Genomic DNA, 23,618 nt, shown 5'->3' with positions numbered 1-23,618 from the left:
CGGTGATGATAAGAACGCTCCCGCCAACAGAAGCTATAAAAACCTTGTATGTACCCCGAAGAATACCAGTTGGTGTAACGTGTTTCGCCTGGGAGCAATGAAGCCATGCTTTCCCACGTCTGTGGCGCTATCTGTACGCGTTCCAAAATAGAACGAGGGCGGTCCGTTCTATCGAGCCGCACGTGATTGGTCTATGTAAAGCCGTGACGTCCGTCACGGCTCACATTGACCAATCGTGTCGGGCTGCACTATGCACTGCACTGCACTATGCACACCTGCACTATTTTTCATTTAAGAATGACCCGAACGTGAAAGGCTGGTTTTCGCCTGTGTTTCCGAATATGCTTGACTACTCGCGCCTTGCACATAATCTTCACAGAACAATCTGAAACAGTAACGACGGTTCCCAAATATTCCTGCGTGGTCTTTGCCGAGTGGTGCTAACAGTTTTTGTGAGTGAAACCCGTTGACATAGTCGCAAGCAATAATATAAGCATCATTATAAGAACTTCCAACAACTGCAAGTACGGATAGTGCTTGCGAGTATGTTAAAACTCGAAATGCTCAGTCATTGCACTTACAAGTATCTCCTGTCGCCTGCCACGAAGTCTTGTCAATAATAAAAGATATAAAAAATAGCACCAGTTGCGATATTGACGGAATTCAAATACGCCCTGTGAAAGAAATTTCTGATGTTATCGGTCCTAGTTTAGCACACATTTTAACATCTGTTTAACGAAGTTCGTTTTTCCTGCCAATATACAAGTAGCTAAACTGACGGTGCTTTATAAAAAAGTGATCGAAATGATTTGGGTAATTATACACCGGTGTCGATCTTGCCTGTGTTCTCAAAGGCCTTCGAAAAAAATCCACATATTCGAATTTCAAGCTTTATTGATAAATTCAAGTTACTTACGCCTGATCATTTCGAAAAATAAATCTACTGAATTAGCGCTTGTGGAGCAAAAAAAAAGAGTACATACGGGTACAAAATTTGAAGAAAAGGCACTCGTTCTTGGTGTTTTTATCCACTTTTCCAAGGCGTTTGATTTTGTTAATCATAAAATGATGTTAAATAAATTACATTGCTATGGCATTCGAGGCCAGGCCCTCTCACTTATACTCTCTTACCTATCCAGTAGAAGATAAGTTGTTGCATATACAACTCTTTTAGGAGCTTGCTCCTTATGCTCGGAGCTTGTCCATTGAAGCAGCCGCTAGTTCTTATTCCTACCGCTAGCTTTGCGCAACACAGGTAAAGTATAACCATCTAAGCGCACGCTCGCGCGAAAGAAGTCTTTTTCCTCTTGTTCTTCTAGCGCCTTGATGACGATATTAACCCAGGCGAAACCACATATAGCATAGCCGTTTGTAGCATGCGGAGCTCGCTCCACTCCGGCGCGTGCTCTAGTTTGATAAGAGAGCGCTAGAGGGCCACAACGGCGCGCTTCCTTTCTCTTTGTACAGTCGTCAGTCAGTGCGCTTCGATACTAATAACATCAACGAAGAAGACAAGGCGGCGGAGCGGAGGGCTCGCAAGGCAGCAGCAGCGCGGGCTCGCCGCCAAGACCCTGCGGTGAGAGCTCGCGAGACCGAAGAGAGACGTCAGCGTCGTGCGGACCCCGAGATACAAGCCAGCGTAGCCGAAGCAGCGCGGAAGGGGCGGCAAGAGAACCTCGAAGAGCTACGGGCGCGGGATGCAGCGGCCAAGCGCCGAAAGCGGTCGCTACCTGATGTTGGTGGCGCCCACGCGCGCTTCAAGCGCGATTTCCTCGACCACACATTCGGCCACAGCTGCAAGGTCTGCGACCGCTTGTGGTTCGACAACAACCTGACCACAATCGCTACTATAACAACGTGTCACGTCTTTATATTACAGTAGAGGAATTGCACGGAGCATTCACGGTTTACCCGATTATCTCCGAGCAAGCTCCTCTAACATCATTCACTTCGTATGGTGGCGATTTTTTCAGGCCTGCAACCTGTGCTGTGTGGAGTGCTGTAAGGAACTATATTGGGATCATTAATACTCAACATCTATCTTAATGGCATTGTAAATATTTCCAGCGAAACCAATTATATCATATATGCCGATGATACCGGCATATTCCTTTCAGGGCATAATATTAACGAGCTTATAAGAACTCGTAACAAAACAATGAGAACCCTAGAAAGATGGTCAGCAGCAAATGCCATGCGTGTTAACGAAAACAAAACAAAAGCTGTTATATTTTGACCTAAGAACAAAGTAACTCCCTCTCAGCAAGATATAACAATGAATACTCCCACAATTGAGATTGTTCACTATTTTAAATGCCTCGGCACAATTTTTTCCGGGAACATGACCTGAGATTATCATGTGGGATATGCCTTGCAAAAATTAGCTCAAATGACAGTAGTAATAGGTCGGATTAGATATTTGCTTCCAAAAATGTTGAGCTTCTGCTATATCATTTACTTTTTAGCTCTCGTTTAAACTATTGTCAGATTATGTGGGGTACAATGACGGCTACTAATGTTAATAAAATATACATGCTTCAGAAAAAATGCATTAGGCATATATTCAATGTATATTTTGTGGCATCAACCAGACCCTTGAGTAGTAGTTCAGCATTAATTAAAGGGATACTGAACAAAATTTTGAAAAAGCTACGAAAACACTTACATTCGACTCGGACGACACGACTGTTTCTTATAAACAGCGTTTATTTCACATAATTTCGAGCAGTTGGCCGTATTTTTAGTGGATTGCGAGAGCGCGGCGGCTGCGCGCCAGTGCGCTTGTCGAAGGCCGTGACGTCGAATGCTCCAGCAACAGGGGGGCAACCGGCACGCTCTCTCCTGCCCGGCCACTTCCCTTTCTCCACCTCTCTTCTCAAGAACTGAGGGTGGCTGGTGTGGCGCTGAGCCTTGTCCCCTTTTCGCCACGTGGAGGCCTCTCCCCCCCGTCCCCCCCACCGCCACTCTGGAGAGGGCACGAAGCATATACACACGATTGCTAAGGAAATCAGTTGCAGGCTTGAAGAAAACAAGTCCACTTGTCGAAACGTTGGCTCGAGCACCCATTTTTTCATCGCAAGCTTCCATCTTCCACTTCCTGTCGTTTTCTTGCTTATCGTGTAGTGATATATGAGAGCTTGTACAATGTCTATTCATGTTTGGCAGCTTTCGTGTTAAAAACACTTTCGTGTTAAAAAACGTTCTGTGTATTGCCGTTGCCCGTGACCGGCCATAAATGGTTGTGGACAACTTGTCTAGCCTTATAAATGCTTATACAACCACCAGGAGCATGCCCGCGCGATGTTTCAATTGGCAGCAACACAATAAAGCGTGTCTGCCAGGCAACGGCGAGGCGCTCCCGGCACAAGGCGTCGACCTAGATGCCGGCCTAGTTTTCAATAATAGACATAGCGAACCTCGTAAAAAGGATCCGCAGGGGGAAGCTGGAAGAGGCCCTCCTGCTGTTTGGCATTCTCCACGTCCAAGCGAGGCTTGATTATGGTCGGGGTCAAGACGTCGTAGTGATTGCCGTCGGTTGCTGGTTCCTCCATGACCTGCCCGAAAGAAATCAGCTCGATCATCCATTCATGGACAGGATAACAAACAGAAGACGACCACATATTTGGTCGCTATAAAAGGCGAAGTAATTACACTCACAGTCCGTGATATTTCTTGGACAGCGTGAAGAACAGTCTAAGCGTATAAAAGTCACGGGAATTAGATTTTTCCGCCTTCGAGGGTAAATGTAAAGAATTTAAGATATCACGCTGTTTACTCTGAGGAATACTATTGAAATCCGATGCGCTATTCAAGCCACTGAGCGACTACTAAATTCGTAAAGCTGGATTCCCTGCAAGGTCTTGTTTCCACCATATACGATATCCGCCCTGTCTCGACGTTGCCGTTGTTTCTCATCAAAAAGCCTAGAGAGCTGCGCTCAGAATTCGTATTAGGCACTACCGTAATCGTCGGTGAATTTTATCGTAACCAGATTCTCCTACGACGCGCCATTTTCCAAAGTGTGTCACGTGAAGTTCCGGTCTGACGTAACACGTCTGCCGAATTTCCTGCGCGCACGGTTTGCTCAGTTTCGGTATTGAATTGGGGCCAAGGTCAAGTTATATCGGTCGCGAAACTTGGAACCGAAAAGGGCTTCAAAACCTGTGGCCACAGACATCCACGCCCGCCGTACGTTTGAAGCGCGACCACAGGCGAGACGGGGACAAATAACGAAAACCAAAAGCTGAATGGAATATTCTTTCGAATACTGTTCATCCTGTACATGCCAAAGTAAACTATAAAATTACTTTACGCTTTATCTGACACTTGGCTATATCGTTCAGTGCCTGATTTTTTGGGTCGAGCGCCATAAATGGGGAGTGTATGCACGCCATCTGCTATGTGGCCTTGCGGTTAGTTCGCCCTTTTGTCAGGTCAACGAGGCATTGCTCACTTTTGCGCGGTGGTTTCGTGCGTATCTTCCGTAGGTTATTTATTTGCTTACGAGTTATTTACTGGCGTGACACGTCAGAGCAGCTGAACTAGAATGTGTAGATAACCGCTCCTGTGGCTGCTTTCGCTCGCGCACGGCCGGCGTGCTCTCGCCTTTCGTGACGGTGAATGCGGCACACTAAGCGAAGAAAGGCTGTACTGTAAGGTTGCGAAAGTGATACTTTCAAGGCTGCCGTCTCGTTCCAGTGGTTTTCCTCGATTGGGCAACGTGAGCTTTCGAACTGTTGTGCTATTCTGCTCGTGAGGCGTTGTGTTATAATTTCTTCATCTGCAAAGTATTTTGGTGTATATTGCAAGTACAATATTTGGCTAATAAAACATGCTTGCTTCCCCAGTCTTTCTCGTTGATTTTCCTTTAATCTCGCACACGCAATTGTAGAGTCATAAAGACGCAACAAAGTCGCGCAGTTATCATAAGCATGTAAAAGTTTAGCGATTAAAAAAGGTTTCACTTTCGCGCCTATTGTAGTGCAAATGCACGACGTCGCTACCGCTTCCGGTCGTGACGTCATATTTTACTCTGTATTGTTTTGCTTGCCCTTAGTTGTCCCCGCGATACGTAGATGGTGACGGTGGCAACCAGCCGCCAACTACTTCAAACATGGGCTTCTATAGAAGTTTCGCTACCAAATTACATATACCTTGTTGGGGCCTTGAACTTCAACGATCGTTCTCTGACATTATGCGCGTTCCTTTTTTGCGATCTTCTCACGTCCTACAACTCTTCCACATAAGCAAAGGCCCTCAGGGTAATAATCAAGAAGTTAATAAATGAGTTTTTGTTAATGGCACATTTGAATGTAACTTTAGGTGCAACAAAGTTTTTCCGCCTCTGCGTAGAGTTCGCTTGCGAATACGACGGGGGCCTGACTGTCATAGTATTTTATACGAAATGTCTATCGTCTAAAAAAAGAACACCCGGTATAAAGGCACAAAGGCCGAGACACAGGTGGAAATTGCAGAAGCCATCCATATCGGCAAGGAGAGGTACGTTGCAGTAGCAATTTTTCGCTTGATCTGCAGGAATCTGAGGAGGCTTTCCTGGGACTACAGGTGAAGTGATTACTCAGTGTGTAGATTGGTTTTGTCATTTATATGCCGATACGCTTGTTTTATCTCTATTAGCCATTTGATAACTAAGTGTTTTCCGTAATAAAATATCGTTTTGTATAAGCGTGCCGTCCTGCGTTGTCGACTGTCTCTTGTCACCCTTTTAGCGCATTTTCACGCCAGCAATTGGTGCTACGGACAACCTTGTCACTAAGGGCATTATTTCTTATGCTTTATTTTGGACAAGCTGCCAACTACATCAGGAATTTCCGTCGGGAGGATAACATATTATTAATAAACACGTGAAGGTAAAAATTAAAACGAAGAAGAAAGAAACAGCTGAAAGTGAAAGCACAGACTTTTTCAGTAGCAACATAGACTTAAGATTCACATCCATACACATATAACTAAAAACACTCACGTGAGGACCAATACAGGGTTTTTTTTCTTTAGACAAAACAGGTTTTTTGTAAAAGTTCTATACCGGCTGCCTTCGATGTGGACTCAAAAGGTCAAGCGCAGAACTCACTAACTGTGGAGTTCAACTGCCAAGTATTAATTGGTGACTACGAAAACCTAGCCGCAGTTTCAAGCAATTTATGAAGGTACTAACCCAGCGAGTTGAGCGAAACATGGCGAGGTCCAGCGGATCTCCTACTAGTTCGCCGTCTACAGAGGTCAGTGTATGGCAGGTTGCCATGGCAATTAGGAAGGGGCTGCGCACAGGAATCTCGCACGGTTCGCCAATGGGTGCCATGAACCTGCGTAGCAAGTAAGCGACATTTATGAAGTTGAGGAACACTTCATTTGTGACGGCGTTACATGGGCAGGAGTATAAGTTGCGTGTTTGACAAGCTTCAGAACGTCGTTAGAATGTAGTGTTAATAGCAGAGCACAGCCACAAGCAAATAGTGGAAAGTAAGGCTGCAGTAGAGTGGAAAGTTGGGCTAGCTAGAATACTTCCATGATTGATATTAATGAGCACGACAATAATGCCAAAGTATAGGAGATGTTATTTGTAATAATTGGAATATAAATGTGAAGAAAGTAAAGTGGAGCAAAAGATAACTTGTCGCCGGCAGGGACCGAACCTGCGACTTTCAAATAACGCGTCCGATGCTCTACCACTGAGCTACGGCGGCGGGAATCCCCCCGTCCACTTTATAGGGTATATATGACGGCTATTAAGTCGAAATACCCAAAATCAGACATATTTTTGTTTGGGGATTTCAATTTTCCTCAGATAGACTGGCCTAACTTCACTTCCCAAACAGGTTCTTCTAATGATTTCCTTCAACTTGCAGTCGACTTTTCTTTTCTCCAACTTGTTAACCAACCTACCCGTGGAAACAACATTCTGGATCTCATTCTCACGTCTGCCCCAGAAAGAGTTGGTCCTATTTCTTGTGAAGATGATTTCAGTGATCATGCCCTCCTTCGTGCAGCAATTGAGAATCCACATTTCTCACGTCATTCTACGCCTAAAGTAATACTTAATTACAAGAAAGCTAACGTTGACGCTTTAACAGAGGCATGCAACATTTCTGTGACAAATTCCTCCCTTCCTTTTCATTGAGATCAGTTCATGAAAACTGGGCACTATTCAAAGATAATGTACACCAACTCATGCTTGACCACGTACCGCGCATTTCCATCCGTGTTAACATAGCAAAGCCATAGTTCACCAAGTCACTCCGCTCACTCAAAAATAAAAAGTGACGTCTGTATAAATTAGCCAAGAACTCAGGTTTACGAGTGGTTAAGGCGCGACATAAAGCCTCTGAAAAAGAGCATATGAGCGCTGTACGCAGGGCAAAAACTAAATTTTTATCACATGACCTTCAATCATTAATAAAAATAGTCCTGCCAAGTTCTGGAAAACAATTTCATCTTCGAAAAAGTCATGTCACATCTCACTTGCCGACGATAATGGTAGTGCAATTCCACACAAAGACTTTGGAACTGTCTTCAATGACTATTTTACATCTGTATTCACAAAGGAAAACTACTTCAACATGACTTCTTTGCCACAAGTTAGCTACGAGTACATGACCCCTATAAATGTTACATCTGAGGGAATAGCGACATTAGTCAACAAAAATAAAAATATCCACCTCATCTGGTGCGGACGGCATTAACTCGAAAATTCGTAAAGTGATGGTAATCCTGTCAAGTGTAATTCTCGCTCACATTTTCCAGCAGTCTTTAACCACAGGTGAAATTCCATACGATTGCAAAATTGGCAAAGTCATACCAGTTCACAAATCGGGAGATAAAAACAAGGTATGTAACTATCGACCGATATCACTAACCAGCGTCCCCGGTAAACTACTTGAACACATCATTGTCTCAAACGTAGCCAGTCATTTGGAATCAAATAATTTCTTTTTCAAAAACCAGCATGGGTTAGAAAGCGGTTCTCATGCGAAACGCCACTTTTAGAATTTTCTAATTCCGAAACGCTCATGATAATTTTCAGACAGACTGCATATTCATAGATTTTTCAAAAGCATTTGATCGTGTCGCCCATTGTCGCCTCATAGAAAAGCTTTCATCACTGAACATAGACTCCTTAACTGTCTCCTGGCTCCGTAACTCCTTGTCATTTCGTAAACAATTGACAGTGATAGACGGCACCTCATCTTCAATTACTGACGTTTCATCCGGCGTACCTCAGGGGAGTGTCATGGGCCCTCTGTTACCTCTCATATTCATTAACGACTTGCCATCCGAGATAACATCGCAAATCAGATTGTTTGCCGACGACTGTGTGCTCTATAAAAAAATTCACACAGTCAGTGACCATAGCGCTCTTCAACGTGACCTCGACCGTATAACGCACTGGTGTGATCAATGGCTTATGAGTCTAAACACTAACAAATGCAAAATCATACCATTTGGACGCAAGCACTCTATTTCCATGTTTACATATTCCCTTAACAATAACGCTCTCTTAACTACGACTTGCTACAATTACCTTGGTATTCATTTCACACCTAACCTATCGTGGTCCACGCACATAGATAAAATAACTGCTAAAGCATCGCAAACATTAGGCTACTTAAAACGTAATCTTCACAACACACCTTCGACAAACCGCAAGCTCGCCTATCAAACCTTCGTACGCGCTCAGCTTGAATATGCATCAGCCATCTGGTCTCCCCATCAAGATTATCTAATCATATCGGTTGAAGCTGCTCAGAGTCGCGCAGCTCGCTTCATTGCCCGTGACTACAGCAGACTATCTAGCATAACAAAAATCAAGCACTCTCTTTCACTTCCACTCCTTCAGACTCGTAAAGACATTGCTCTAATCTGCTTACTACACAAAACAATATACTGCAACCGTCAAACCACATTGCCTCTTGTAAGACCACATCGCTCATCGAGCCGTTTAAATAATAGCATGTGCATTCAATGTCTGTAAGGCCGAACGCACGCATTCAGTAACTCTGCCTTGCCTCGGGGAATAAAAATTTGGAATGGGCTACCCGACACCATTGTAAACATACGTGAGCCGACAACTTTTAGAAACAAACTGACTTTATTTTTTTCCGCATAGTTTTCCCTCTTACTAGTGCTTCGCAAACAGAATTCATTTCTATCATACAGGGTACTAGTACTCCTTCCTAATCTTACTACGCTTTTCTGCATGACACCAGAGTACTGCGGCGAAAGTGATTTAAGAAGCGCTTTTGCACACGATAGCTAGAGGCCAAGCTCCTTCGCCAAGACCATCTGTTTCGTCTCTTGGGGTCTTCGTCCACCTTTAATGGGATTTCATGACGGACCCGTAGCCAAGTTTCAGTCTTGTTTCATAGAACGTCTGATTGCGGCGACATGGCTTGCATCGACGTGGCAGGCACGTGTTAACACAGTACAAAGACGCTGCTGCCTCGAGCACAGGAGCACGCTCAACGCATCGGAAAAAAAGTCCGACTTCAACGTCATCTGTAACCTAAACGCGAAGGCGCCTAAAGGCCTCCAAGATTCGCGCGCACTATCTCGGATGCAACGACACACCATTGATAATCGCGCAGTATGCATGCCCGCGCCCGCGCGTGACTGCCGCGTCTTCCGCGACAGCGCGACCAGCACCTGTACGTACCTGTGCGCTAGCGTACTCCGATCACATTTTCCACGTTTTATTCCTGTAGAAAATATATTTCTGCAGTGTGCTTCTTTTGCGTATATATTAATATGTATATATATATCTTGTCATTACACTAGTGTACTTTGCTATGTATCTTTTCATATCTTGTGATGTATTATTGTCAATTCAATCTTCTATATTGTAAATACCAAATTTCCTATGTCTTGTACCATTACTTAGTGCTTATTTAATACTGTTACCCCCCCCCCCTTACACAATGTTCCAGGCATTGGAACCCGTGAGGTATCTGTATAAATAAATAAATAAATAAATAAATAAATAAATAAATAAATAAATAAATAAATATGTGCATTTAAACCTAGGAGTGTTAGTCAGCGCCGATCGCAGCCATGGCGGCGGTGTGGAACACTCTTTTTCTGCCTTTTTGGCGTCACGTAGCACGTGAACATTTTACGAGCTGGCAGCTGACCAATAATCCCTCGGATTGTTGGTCAGCTACCAGCTCGTCATAATAGAGTCCACACGACCATATGTAACAGAGTTCACACGACCAGCGCTCGTCCTGTGCACTCAGTTTACGTCTTCGTGCTTTAGCGCTGCATCAATCATGCAAGTAAGGTTCGTCAATGGGTGTATGTATAAACCATACCGGAACGATTAAAATGCCTCTGAAGCCAAGCGCAACGCCCTCTGTCAGCTCTTTCCCTCGCAGAATGGGAAGCACTACCAGAAATATTTATGTATATTGGAATACAGCATCTAATGCGGACAAAAGATTTAGAAACAAAAGATCACCACAAATATGAAAAATAAACTACGATATAAGTGTTGCTCTAGATATGGCAGTGTTTTGCATATAAATTGTAATTCGCGCTTTTGTGGCGCATGTTTGTATGACAAAGGGACGTACCGAAAGTGAAGTTTCTTAATCAGGAAAAGCAGCCACTCTCAAGTTTGTGGCGCTCTCTAAAATTTTGAACTCTTTCCCAACATATCTGAGGTGTTGAAGTATCTCGAAAGCTCTAATTGCGATATTTGCGGTTGAAATGGCTGATTCAAACAATCCATGGTATGCTTCATACCTTGACAAATATATTTGCACCTAAATATTGGCTAACTGAAACCATTACAAAGGAAATAGTTAAACACAACGAAACATTCTTATATTCGCTGAAAAGATACTATTACTAAACGTATTGGAATGAGGAATGTGCTCTGGAGCACACTTTCTCAATTCTACAAGATCAATAAGATATCCGCCATATGCCTGTCTGTAGCACAACAAGATTGAGAGAAGGCTTTGTTGAGTTTTCTTGATATAATTACGTTATTTGACAGTCATTCGAGCCCTGTCCACCAATGGGCTTGGCTGATCGCGATACATTGCTTGTAGCAGTCAGTCTTGCGCGTTGCTGATTGGAATGCTGGTATCATAAATTCACCAATGTATAAAAGTGTCGAGAAATCAATAAATAAAGGTAAACACCTTGAAAGAAAATTCGGCAGATCCCAGCCCTGTGGGAATAATTGTCATGCGAAGCAGGCAGCCAGTAGTTCTATGCTGCATTTTTTGGCCTTGAGCCAACCGTTACGAGGTGGATCGACGTGTTTTTGTAAATATAGGAGCTGTGTCCACATCGTTGGCTTACAAGGCACGCCGACTAGACTGACGTTTAAATGGTAAGTTATGGTCTAACGTACTAACGGCACTCACGTTAGAGCTCAGACATCTGTGATATCAAAACGAAGTGTATGCGACGGTGCGATGATGTAAATAACGTACGTAACTTTCGCTGGTATATACTCCTCCGGGGTCGAGCAACGCTTGAATGTACTTCGAAGGGTAGTGCTAGTAGACACGGCCTAGAGGAAAACACACGGACACACAGACGGGAGCGCTGTGTTGCGCTGTGCTGTGTAATATAGCGCTGTAATGTAGCGCTGTGCTGTGTAGCGCTGTGTAATATAGCTTGCTGAATCATAGGATTACAAATGTAATGTTGATTGGAGTGCTACATAAGCGCAGCCAGCCCTGGAAACACAGTTGATATTAACCCGACATGAGGCATGTATCATAGGAGTACATATGTAGTGTTTGTTGCTTTATTATAAAATTTGGTAGCCAGCGCTAGAACCTGAATTGACGTTGCACCGACATTACGCCAGCGTAGGGTCTTTTTCCAAAGCAGTTTCCGGATCTGGCGTGGCTCTGTAGTGACTGCCACACAGAATGCTTGGGTTCGATTCCATCCTTGCTGGGATCCTGATTTTTATTCTTTGTATTCGTCGGATCAAAGCTGCCGGTGTCTGTTTTTCTTAACCACCTCGCATTTAAATTACCAATGCCTGTTCTCGCCGTTTCTTGGTGGATATAAACTGTCATTCAACTGTGGCGTATACCCGTATACCACGGCTCGTAGTATACTGGTATGTGCCACCCGTGTCTGGAGGAAAGGGTTTGACGAGGTATGGGACAGGATTTTCACGTTTCTTATGCCATGACCAAGCAGTCATTCGTCAAACCCTCTTATCCTCCCATGCCAATTTTCGTTTACACCAAGTTAACGTGGCGATCACAAGAGCACCCAGACGTAAGCGGCTAGATAGATACGTATATAGAAACGCTCAATGTGGCTAGGGTTCGCTTAGAAATGCTTCGCACTTAAAACTGGCTATCAAAAATATCCTATCATGTGGCTGCGGAGTAGATGGCTATCTACTACTGAAGCAATCCTGCACTTAAGAACACGATCGCTTGTGAGCCTTTGTGCAGCGCAAAAATTCACCCCCGCTGGCGCCGTCAGAGGGACTCCCTCTGAGGGCGCCAGCTGGTCAGCGGCCCGAAGCCCGGCCCTGAGCCCACAGGCTTTATAAGACGACAAGGATTTAGTGGCTGATCTGTACAAGAAGGAACGCAAAGGTGTATCAAGAAAATGTATGTTCAAGGGGCTGGTCTAAAATAACTGCACACACCGAGCTGATTAACTTGTTGGGCACTTACTTTGCAAGAGAGAACAATGCTCAAACACAACGCCAAGTTCATGTAACGCGGGCATGGGAGTTTGTCCCCCCGAACGTTCTTTATTTCCGCGCCTCATCAACCATGACTGCAGCCGTCACTTGTGCTCGAAAAGATGGGAGTTTTCAAGCTAAACTTTAAGCCTTTTCTTTCACGTTCCTTGTTTCGTATTGCTTAAGACAATTGCAAGTCACCTCTTTTCCTTTGCCATTAGGATGCCCCAGAGGTCCAGTCCTCCGTCTGTAAGGGTCCCTGTCTTGAAAAGAAAATTTGAAAAGAAAAGTAATTTAGGCATACCAAAAAGAAACGCAAACAACTATCAGGCTACAACAAAGTCCCATTTAGCTAATTGATTGGCCTTATCAATAACATAATCTGTTTAAATGACGACCTTAAATATTTGCTGTTCGGAAAGCCGCTAAGAGCGCTGTTTCCTTTGTGGAAGCTCTTATGCTCGTGTTAGCCTCTGTAATCAGCGCATGCACAGTCTTCTTAGTAAGACTTCCCATTTTGTATGCATCTTTTTCTATACCGCAGCAAGGATCAATTGCCTACAGCTTAGCTACGCTTCTCGCAGCGTCGTTTCAAAACTGTTTGTTTAAGCTTCCTCGTGGTCGTGAACAATGATTGCGCTAGGCGGTCAGATCCATGTTCCATTGTGAAGTCAATAAATTAGAGAATGAAGTTCAGATAAAAAACCAATAGTGCATGCACACCGAAGTTTTCGCGAGCGCTCGCACACTCCTCTTCGCTATGTAGTGTGCATGAGACACAGGAATACAGAGATATGATAGATATGCCCGTGAAGTTCGTTACAGCGAAATAAAGGACACGGTCAATAGCTAGCTAGAAAGGAAATGCAGGGCTGTTCTCAACTCATCGCTTATTGAAGGATCTTCGCAAATGCATACAGTTAAAACTCGATCTAACAGAACCCGATTTTACCAAGTTCAGGATCGAAGCAAAAAGTTTCCATGTCCCAGCAGGTACCCGTAGGGTTTGATGTGGCCATCAACCCGAATTAACAAAACTGCCTTGGCTCCAAAGCCGATTTAACGAAGTTCTTCATGAACTAAATGAGTGAAAATCGGATGATTTGTGTCTATATTTGACGCCGGCAAGTTCTTCGAGTATACGAAGCTGTTGAGTTAAAACATCTAGCCGCCCTAGTCACTAGGGCGTCTAGACTTTGACGAGGCTATACGCCGCGGCCATGCCCAAAACAAAGGCCTGAAGAGTCGTCTGCGCTCTTACGCACCAAATGTTGCTCGGCACGACGGTGTTTTATTGTCCCTTTAAACGCTCCTACCCGAACACTGCGGTGGTTGCTTTCTTTATCTCTCTGCTTATGCTGAAGGCGCCACTGATCGTCTGCTCGCAACTTTCGTGCTAGTCGGCCCGCTCACGCAGTCATTCTCTTTGTCTTCATATGTCGGCAGGCCTACCTGGTCTGCATCACCCGGAGATGGGAGGCTGCATGTCCGGGCCACACTCGCGGACATTTGACACGCGCATGCGTAGCGTGAATTACAACGCCGCTGGAGCTAGTGGGTGACACTACGTTATAATTTCTATTGCGAGAGACCTATAAGTCCCATTCTCGATGTTACGAACTTCCCAATAGAACGAAATAATTGGAGCGTGGTCGTTCAATCGAGCTTTAACTGTACGTAGCAAGCACGCGCAACCATGACATGCGAAGGGACACGCATGCATCAAGCCAGCGGTGACAAACTTACACATAATCAAGGGTGGCAAATGTAAATTCCATGTCATGAGGACTAACTGACGCTTTGCTGATACGTGCCTTTTACCTTAATGTTATTTTGCAAGACCCAGTGAATTTGGTGAGAATTGGCTGGTATGTTGAAATCGTTTGTTTTGTCCGTGTCTCGTGTGCTGCAACGTACTTTACAACCAATCCTAACCAACTAGCCCAACTTGCCGTCTTGCGGTAAGCGTCACTTTGAAGCACTCCCACTTTTTTGTGTTATTCACGGGGAAAGGCCTCTTAAAGAACTACCGACGGGCGTATTCTGTATTTGAGTGAATGCATTCGTTAAGTCAAAGAGCGATAGAAGGAGAATGGATCAAGGGTTGGTTTTCTTTGTTAGACACAACCCAATGAAATCAACAGATAATGAAATCGAGGAAAGCATAGGAGTATATATTTGTAGTTTTTTTACTGTAGTGTAGTATGTATGACATAGACGCAAAGGTATTAAAGTGGACCACAAAAAGGACTTGCTCTCTGTGCGGGCTAAACTCATTACCTTCGCACAGCGCATCGGACGCTCTGTCACTTGAGCTAGGAGGGCGGTCGCTCTCCTGTCCACTTTTTATGCGCGATAAATCCTGCGAGTGTTAAGCACTTCCAGCCGTAACAATGGCGGCGTGTGTCAAGCTTTTTTATTTACCTGCTGGCGTCACGTAGCTCGTGATCTTCCGCTGGAGGTTCCGAAGCCTTCAGACGGAAACCTTTTTTCGTCGACATTAATTAGTTTCCATTAACGGCAAGAACAATACAACACAGGTGAAAACTATGCGCACTTTCCCGTATGCCTTTCTGGGCTTGATTCTGTGTTAGCTTTATTAGCCTGCGTCCAACAAAATGAACGAGACCTTTGATCTACACCTTTGTTTCGTTCATTAATAGCGAAGATCATCACCTTACGGCACACTTTATGTAGGATGTGCCACACCATTGGCCAGCTGCCAGCTCGTAGAAAGTTGACGGTCTACGGGACGCCAGCTGACAAGAAAGATTGTTCTGTGGGTACGAATGGCGCTGGCTAACACTCCCATCTACTAGCACACGTTTATGGGCTAGTTGAGGCATTCTCGCAAAAAATAAAAGGATTGTCAAAAGACACAGAGCAACAGGAAGAGAGACAACGAAGCTTGCGCAGGTGCTAATAAATGACACGGCCATGGCCCTGTCATTTCAACTATATCCTCCGAAGAAGGCTGAATCGCCAGCCGGAACTGTTAGTATAAAATAAATATTTGTTTTGTTTCATATATAGTAGTGTTTACCTATATAGTAGTATATATAGTGTTTTGTTTACTATATAGCGCTCTCAAAGCGCGGATTGCTGCCAGCCTACTTGCCTTGTCGAAGCAGACGACGTCGATGTTTCCCGCAATGTTGATCCTGTGCGGGCTGACGCAGTAGATGGAGGCGCGCCTCAGCCGCTTTTGTGCGTACACCGACGCCACTGTCATGGCGGCTGGTAGCGCAGGTGGAACAGCGATAGTAACGATGTCCAAGGCACGAAGTACGGTCTCTCGCAAGCTCACCTGTAGCAAGACGTGCTAGTTCACTTTCATCGCCAAATTAAGGCAAGTCAGCGACTGTGGCTACCTTTTATACTTAGCCGGTGTACTGGTTCCCATGGGAGAGAATTGGATGTCATGCAGGCGTCTACATGTGTGCTTGATATATAACACCATAAATAAGCAAACACTTTAACGGTTTCGCACTGGGATCCCTTGATACTAAGGATGTGAGAATAGTAAATTTTAGATCATAATCGAAAAAGAATCGAATAGCGATGACACCGAATCGAATACGAATATGATTTGCGCGGGATTCACCATATGCGGTGTCCGCGTATATGTTAAGAACTTCAGCTACCGCTAGGGTTAGATCATGATCATGGGCGTTAGTCGTCGGTACGGAGACGTGCCACTAGGCGTCAACGTGAGTGCGTCCACCAGTCCCGTAGCCAGGAGTTTTTTTCGGGTGGGGGGAAACTTCCTGAAAGCCTTGACTGTTTGAGAAAAACGCCTATTTTCATTATTAATTTGCGGTAAAACACCATCTTTCATAAAAATTTCGGGAAGGCCCCCCCCCCCCCTGGCTACGTGCCTGGCGTCCACATCAGGCGGTGCTACATCTGCCAAACAACAATAGACATTATACAAGCTCTGATATACCAATGCACTAAAGCAATCAACTACTTCTGTGACGACATGTTTCACTTTGGTGTTATGCCGATTCTTATGAGAGAGGGATCAACCATCTTTTTAAATGCGAAGCATTTCTTAGCGAACTTCTGCGAGTTTGAGCGTATCTATCTATCTATCTATCTATCTATCTATCTATCTATCTATCTATCTATCTATCTATCTATCTATCTATCTATCTATCTATCTATCTATCTATCTATCTATCTATCTATCTATCTATCTATATCTAGCCGCGTACGACTTAGTGCTCTTCCTGGCCGTTTCGTTAATCGGATGTATACCAAAATTGGTATGGAATAACATGACCGTACTTACGAACATAAATGACAGGTCATAACATAAAAATCATGACATGCATGTCATGAACAGCATGATTTACATTCCACGGCTTTGGGGCTCTTGCGGCCATTCCGTTAGTTTCATATATACCAAAAATGGTATGACGTGACAAGAGTTCACTGGCGAACATAATGACAGGTCCTAACGTGCAAAGCATGACACGCATGTCATGTGCGGCATGATTTACATGACATGATCTTGGGGCGCTCGCGGCCGTTTAAATTAATGGATAAATACGAAAACTGGTAGGACGAGACATTTCGACATGACGAACATAACTGACATGTGGTAACATGAAAATCATGACACGCGTGTCATGCACGTCATGATTTACATGCCACGCTCATGACGCCCTCGCGGCCGTTTCGCTAGGTTGATATACACCAAAATTGGTATTGCGCGATGTGACTGTATGAAGAACATGAATAACAGATGGTAACATAAAAACCATGACACGCATGTCATGTATGTCATGATTTACATACGACGCTCATGGTGCATTCGCGGGCGTTTCGCGGGCTTGATATACACCAAAATTGGTATTGCACGACGCGACTGTATGACGAACGTAAATAGAGGTGGTAACATGCAAATCATGACATGCGTGTATCATGTACGACATGATTTACATGGCACGCTCATGGTGCGCTCGCGGCCGTTTCGCTAGATTGATATGCACCAAAATTGGTATTGCGCGATGTGACTGTATCAAGAACATAAATAAAAGGTGGTAACATGAAAACCATGACATGCATGTCATGATTTACATGCCGCGCTCATAGTGCATTCGCGGACGTTTCGCGGGCTTGATATACACCAAAATTGGTATTGCACGACGCGGCTGTATGACGAACGTGAATTAGAGGCGGTAACATGAAAACCATGACACGCGTGTCATGTACGACATGATTTACATCGCACGCTCATGGTGCACTCGCGGCCGTTTCGCTAGATTGATATGCACAAAATTTGTATTGCCGGAGTGTGACTGTATGAAAGAACATGAATAACAGGTGTAACATGAAAACCATGACATTGCATGTCATGATTTACATTCCACGCTCATGGTGCATTCGCGGACGTTTCACTAGCTTGATATACGCCAAAACTGGTATTGCGCGACGCGCCTGTATGACGTACGTAAATGAGAGGTGGTGACATGAAAATCGTGACAGGCAAGTCATTTGCAACATGATTTACGTGCCACCTCATGGTGCATTCGCGGCCGTTTCGCTCGTTTGATATACACCAAAATTGGTATTGCGCAACGTGACTGTATGACAAACATATATGACAGGTGGTAACTTGAAAATTATGATTTGCATATCATTTACGGCATGAATTACATGCCACGCTCATTGTCCGATCGCGGCCGTTTCGCTAGCTTGATATACACAAAAATTGGCATTGCGTGACGCGAATGTATGACGAACACAAATCACAGGTGGTAACATGAAAACCATGATATGCATGTCATGTATGGCATGATTTACATGCCACGCTCATGGTGGACTCGCGGCGATTTCGCTCGTTTGATATACACCAAAATTGGCATTGTGCGATGTGACTGTATGACGAACATAAATGACAGATCCTAACATGCGAATTATGTTATACATATCATGTACGGTATGATTTACATGACACTGTTATGGTGCGCTTCCGGCCGTTTAGATAAATGGATATATACCAAAATTGGTATGGCATGACAGGAGTGGGTGATGAGCATAAATGACTGGTCATGCAGTGTATATGCCAGAATATACGTTTCATTGGCATGGTATATACCACATTGTGCATGCACGCGTGCATGGAAAACATGCGATGTATGGTGAACTAGATGCCATGGCATGAATGATTTCATTTGGCTCGAATATAAACAAAGCGATGTATGCAGCTCTTTGCTGGCTGCTTCGCATTACATCGATTCCCACAGTGCGTGGGATCTGCCAGTTTTTTTGTCTTTATTCCAATTATTTCTCTCTCATTTTCTCTGTCTCTTTCTTTCTATAGCTTTCTCTCTGTTAGTGAACCAGTGGTAAGTAGTCTGATTTCCTCACCATCACATACATCCTCCCCACACCCTCTTCCCTTTCCCACCCCCTTGCTACACTATCCTGTTCAAGGCTATGCTAAGCTCTGCTGGCATGCCTGGATAGCGGTGTCGTTAGAACGCTCGTCTTCAGATGGAGGGAACGCGGGTTCTAGTCTCACCTCGGGAATAATTTTTCTATTTCTCTTTCTTTGTATCTTTCTTTCCGTCTCTCTGTTTGTTTGTTTGTTCGTTTGTTTCTTTCCTTCCTTCCTTTTTTGTTTCCTTTCTTTCTTTCTTTCTTTCTTTCTTTCTCTGTACTCGTTCTTCAGGGTTATTACAGGCCTCGCCGTAGTGGAGAGCTCTAGGATCCGCCCATATTCCGTGACACATGCCCCTTGATGATGATGATAGTTTTCTGATAGGCCGCACGAAGCAAATTACGGCTAGTTTAAAGAGCTTCGTTGTTAAAATGACCGCAGTCCTCGCCTGAATACTTTTTGCACAACGGTGGTCTAGCTTTCCAAGTATTCTGCCAGGCTTCTCAATTCCGGATAGCTTCGCTGTTGTTCGACGAAGTCGTCGGCATTTATGGGACCCAAGAATCTGTCTTCATCGAGATCGTCATGCGGCGACGGATCAACAGGTGCGCGAGGCAAGCAATAGGCGTCAGTGTGCTTTCGTCCGAACTTGTAAATGACGGCAATGTAGAATCCTTCAAGTCTTAGACTCCACCGTGCGAGGTGCCCTGAAGGGTCCTTCAATATAGCTAGCCAGCACAAGGCGTAGTGGTCGCTCACGATCTTGAAATGCCTGCCGTATTATTTAGGGGCGAAGCTTTGATGTAGCCCGAATGATGGCGAGGCACTATTCTTCTGTCGTCGCACATTTTAGGGGCGACGCTCCTTAAAGCGGCACCCGTTCGTCCCCGTCGTAGTGCGTAACCAGTCTTAACGGTAGTACCAGATCTTGACCTCCAAGGTGGTGCCGGTGGGAGATTTCTCCTGTGCGTTGTTGAACAATAAAAAATTCGCAGCGTGCGCGTTAACTAAAAGCCGACTTCTTCTGTCTCTCGTTCCCCATTAGCAGCCATTGGCATGTTCCAGTAGGAAACGTTAGTAGAAGTGTAAGTGTTAGCTAAAAGCCGACTTCTTCTGTCTCTCATTCCCCATTAGCAGCCATTTTTACCTCCAAGGTAGTGCCTGGTGAGATTTCTCCTGTGCGTGATTAAACAATAAAAATTCACAGCGTACATGTAAAATTATAAAGTGAGCTGCAAGTCGCCATGACTCTCATCGACCCTTTAGTATAAGCCGGCCCGATCTCACGTCGTTGATGATGTGCTGGGCGTGAAGCTGCGCGACGCGGCCGCCAATAGCGTGCCGTACGAGAGCTTCGCCCCACTCATCATCATTCACCCCGTGGATATGCTGTGGAATTTTTATTCGGCCTTTGACAGCGACCGGCTAGCGTAAATGATCACCCTTTCTCGACCTTCTATCCGTTGTACAAGTACGGCGCCAAATTCTACACAGCTTACACCGGTGTGTATTTCCGTATCCGCGTTTTCGTCGAAGTGTGCCAGGATCGGTGACGGCTGGACAACTTTTCTTGGCAATGAAGCGAAGGCTACAGAGCCACAATGCACGTATTCTACCGCTAATGAATGTAGTCCCACAATTGCGTCCGTATTTTGTGCGTGACATATGTAAAATACTTCTTCATTTTCTACATGTAGTTTTTTGAGACGGAACGCAGCGCTCACAAGCGAGATATATGTATTTATTTTACGTTATACGTTGTCACTTTCAGTTTTTGCGTGCGTGAAAAAGTCGCGCCTTTTACCCGTAGCTTAGACGCTAAGCAGCGTTTGCGTGAAATGCAACGCTAGCCATCACTTTCCACGGCGTTACGAGACGCGCGCCAAATGGGACTACTTCGCGTAGCAGTACATGTGCAGACGCTCCGCCCCGTAGCTTTCCCTTCATTGCCAAAAACGTTGTCCGCGAGTATAGCGTGGTTTTAGTTCTCCGAAAGCTTTTTCCTGCGGCGCTTCCCCCTTAAGCGCGACGTCGGTCTTCGGCCATTTTAGTAAGTGGCTCGGTGATGCGGGCAAAGTTTTTGAAAAACCGCCTGTAATAGGCACACAGGCCGAGCAATCGACGCACGGCCTTCTTGTCAGCGGCTCGCAGCAGTATGGCGATGGCGACTGTCGTCCGCGGGTCGGGGCGAACTCCAGAGTTGGTGATGACGTGTCCTGGGAAGAGGAGCTCTTCGTACACGAATCGGCACTTTTCCGCTTTGAGTGTTAGGTCGGATGCCTGATTGCTGGAAGTAAACTATTCCAAGGCGTCGGAGTTATGTTTGTCAAAGCTCGTAGCAAAGAGGAAGACGTCGTGGGATGCCGTGTCGATGGAAGGACGCACCCCAACATAAAACATAACGACTGTTTATTAGCGTAGTAGCAGCAGCGGGGCGAGCATACCGACGCTGCGCTCTGTCGGGTAGTGAAGGGAAGATCTCTTACGAGCTTCGCAGCTTAGTTTTATAGCCACCGTCGGTGACGTAAGCCTCCGGTGACGCTGCGGTGGCGCTGTCCGTTATCGGAGGTGTGGTGTAGCACACTGCCGTGTCACGCCGGGCTAGCTAACGTGGCTGCGCCGGTTTGTGCGCAGTGTGTCGCCACATCGTCATTCAAGTAGACAAGAAGTGTGCCACTTTAATGTAGCCAGCACTGTGTTTATAATCTGCTGAAGCATCGCAGACGCTAAGAAAAGACAAAATGACATGATTTTTACCTCAAATAGGCCGTCCAGTGTTATAAAGACCGTCTTGTCGCAGTGTTTCTCGCAGACTTCGATTTGCCAATAACCCGTCTTGAGGTCTATTGAAGAAAAGTACGTTGTGTTAAAGAGTCGACCTAAGGCTGTCTGTCTACCCGTGGGAGTAGGTATACGTCCTTGTTCGTGATCTTCTTCAGGCGACGGTATTTAACACAGAAAAGCAGAGTGCCATCCTTCACCGAGACTACTGGTGATGCCCACAGACTCCTCGAAGGCTATATCATGTCATCCTGCAGCATTTAGTCGACTTTTCGCTGTATCGCTTTTCTTTCACGCAACGAAATGCGGTACGAATTCTGATGGAATGGTGGAGCATTTTATTCCATTTTAATACGGTGCTTAGCAAGGGGCGTTTGTCGAGCCCTTGGTAACGACGAGAAACAGTCCTTGCATTCATGCAGAAGGCATCGGATCTGTTGCTGTTGGCAAGCGGGCAGACTTGGGTTGACGTCGAAGGATGGTTGATGGGTTGGAATCGTCGTGGTGGCTTCGTCAGAATCTGAAAAGGCAAACGCACCGCTGACGGTCACGTTTTCTTCGATGTATGCAGTCATGGTGTCCCTGCTCAGGTGTCTGTATTCTTTGGCTGAAGTTCGTTAGTATCACTCCTCCTTTGCCTTCATGCAACCGAGCAATGCCTCCCGCGACACAAATGTCACGGTCTAGCGGCAAACGCTAATCGCTCTCGGTGACTCCTTCGATTCATCAGATTTACTGGTGCCGACCGGAATTATGTCCCTGGAGCGAGGCGAAATGGTACGGTGACGTGAGTTCGTATCCGGCGGTGTCGCTTTGTCCGACGATAGTTATCGACTTGGTTCTTAAGCCGATGACGGCTCCGTGGTAGTTTAAGAAGTCTATGCCAAGTACGACATCCATAGCGCAATGTATCCGGCTTGCAAAGCTAGCAGGATAAGTCGGGTATGGACGGTTACTCTTGCTTTGCAGACTCCAGCCGGCGTTATTTGATGGCCTCGAGAGTCCGGATTTCGTGGCCTTCTCAGGAGGACCTAACTTTCTTCGAATTCTCGGCGAACGGCTCACTGACGACGGAATAGACGGCTCTATTGTTGATGAGAGTGGTGACGTTGTTGCCAACGATAAGAACGTCGAGGTCGGCAGTTCGTCGTGTTGCGTTGTGGTTAGGCCGTTCATTGTTGACCAGGTAGTCGGCAATGTCGCGTAGCCGCTCACAACGCTGTGGACACGGTGCGTTAGCGGCGAAGCCACGTAGTCCCGTCTGGCGGTACTGGCAGCAGCGGAAGGTGTGGCTGGCTTCCCCGCAGCGGTAGCAGAGTGGGCGGTTGTTAGGGGCGCGCCAAGCGTCGGTATTCCTTGGCACGTAGCGCTGGCCAACAGGCGGACGGTGTGGCGTCGGTGCCAGCGACGGTGTCTGGCGACGGCACTGAGGTTATGCGGCGCCTTGAGGTAGACACGGAGAGGGAGTGGTACGGCGGACTGCTGCAGCGTAACTCATCGCTTGTGACTGATGCGGTGGCGGTTCAGGTGCTCCCAGAGATTGCTGGATTTTCTCGCGAATGATGTCGGCTGCTAAACGCACCTTGGGTTGCGTTCCTGGAAGCACCTTGAGTAGCTCTTCACGCACGACCGCACTGATCGTCTCGCGCAAGTCCTCGGTGGCCAGCGAGTGCATTTCGGGATAATTTGCAGACAGTGGAGAGCGAATATATTGTTTAGTCCGCACCTCAAGTGTCACTTCGTTAAAGCGCGACAAAA

General features: G+C 45.6%; 1 protein-coding gene across 1 annotated transcript in view; it reads right to left on the bottom strand.

Moving 5' to 3' along the window:
- LOC119390976 (polyamine-transporting ATPase 13A3-like) overlaps nucleotides 1-23,618 on the bottom strand; it is a 585,099-nt gene that overhangs the window by 536,082 nt on the left and 25,399 nt on the right. Inside the window, exons 4-7 of the mRNA XM_037658686.2 lie at nucleotides 15,803-15,995; nucleotides 12,890-12,947; nucleotides 6,176-6,323; nucleotides 3,417-3,554 (exon numbers count right to left, since the gene is read on the bottom strand). Coding sequence (XP_037514614.2) covers nucleotides 3,417-3,554; nucleotides 6,176-6,323; nucleotides 12,890-12,947; nucleotides 15,803-15,995 — 537 coding nt within the window. The remainder of the gene's footprint in view (nucleotides 1-3,416; nucleotides 3,555-6,175; nucleotides 6,324-12,889; nucleotides 12,948-15,802; nucleotides 15,996-23,618) is intronic.

This window comes from Rhipicephalus sanguineus, chromosome 4 (genome assembly GCF_013339695.2).
Source record: "Rhipicephalus sanguineus isolate Rsan-2018 chromosome 4, BIME_Rsan_1.4, whole genome shotgun sequence".
Taxonomy (NCBI): Eukaryota; Metazoa; Arthropoda; class Arachnida; order Ixodida; family Ixodidae; genus Rhipicephalus; species Rhipicephalus sanguineus.
This window is presented reverse-complemented; position numbering and strand designations above follow the sequence as displayed.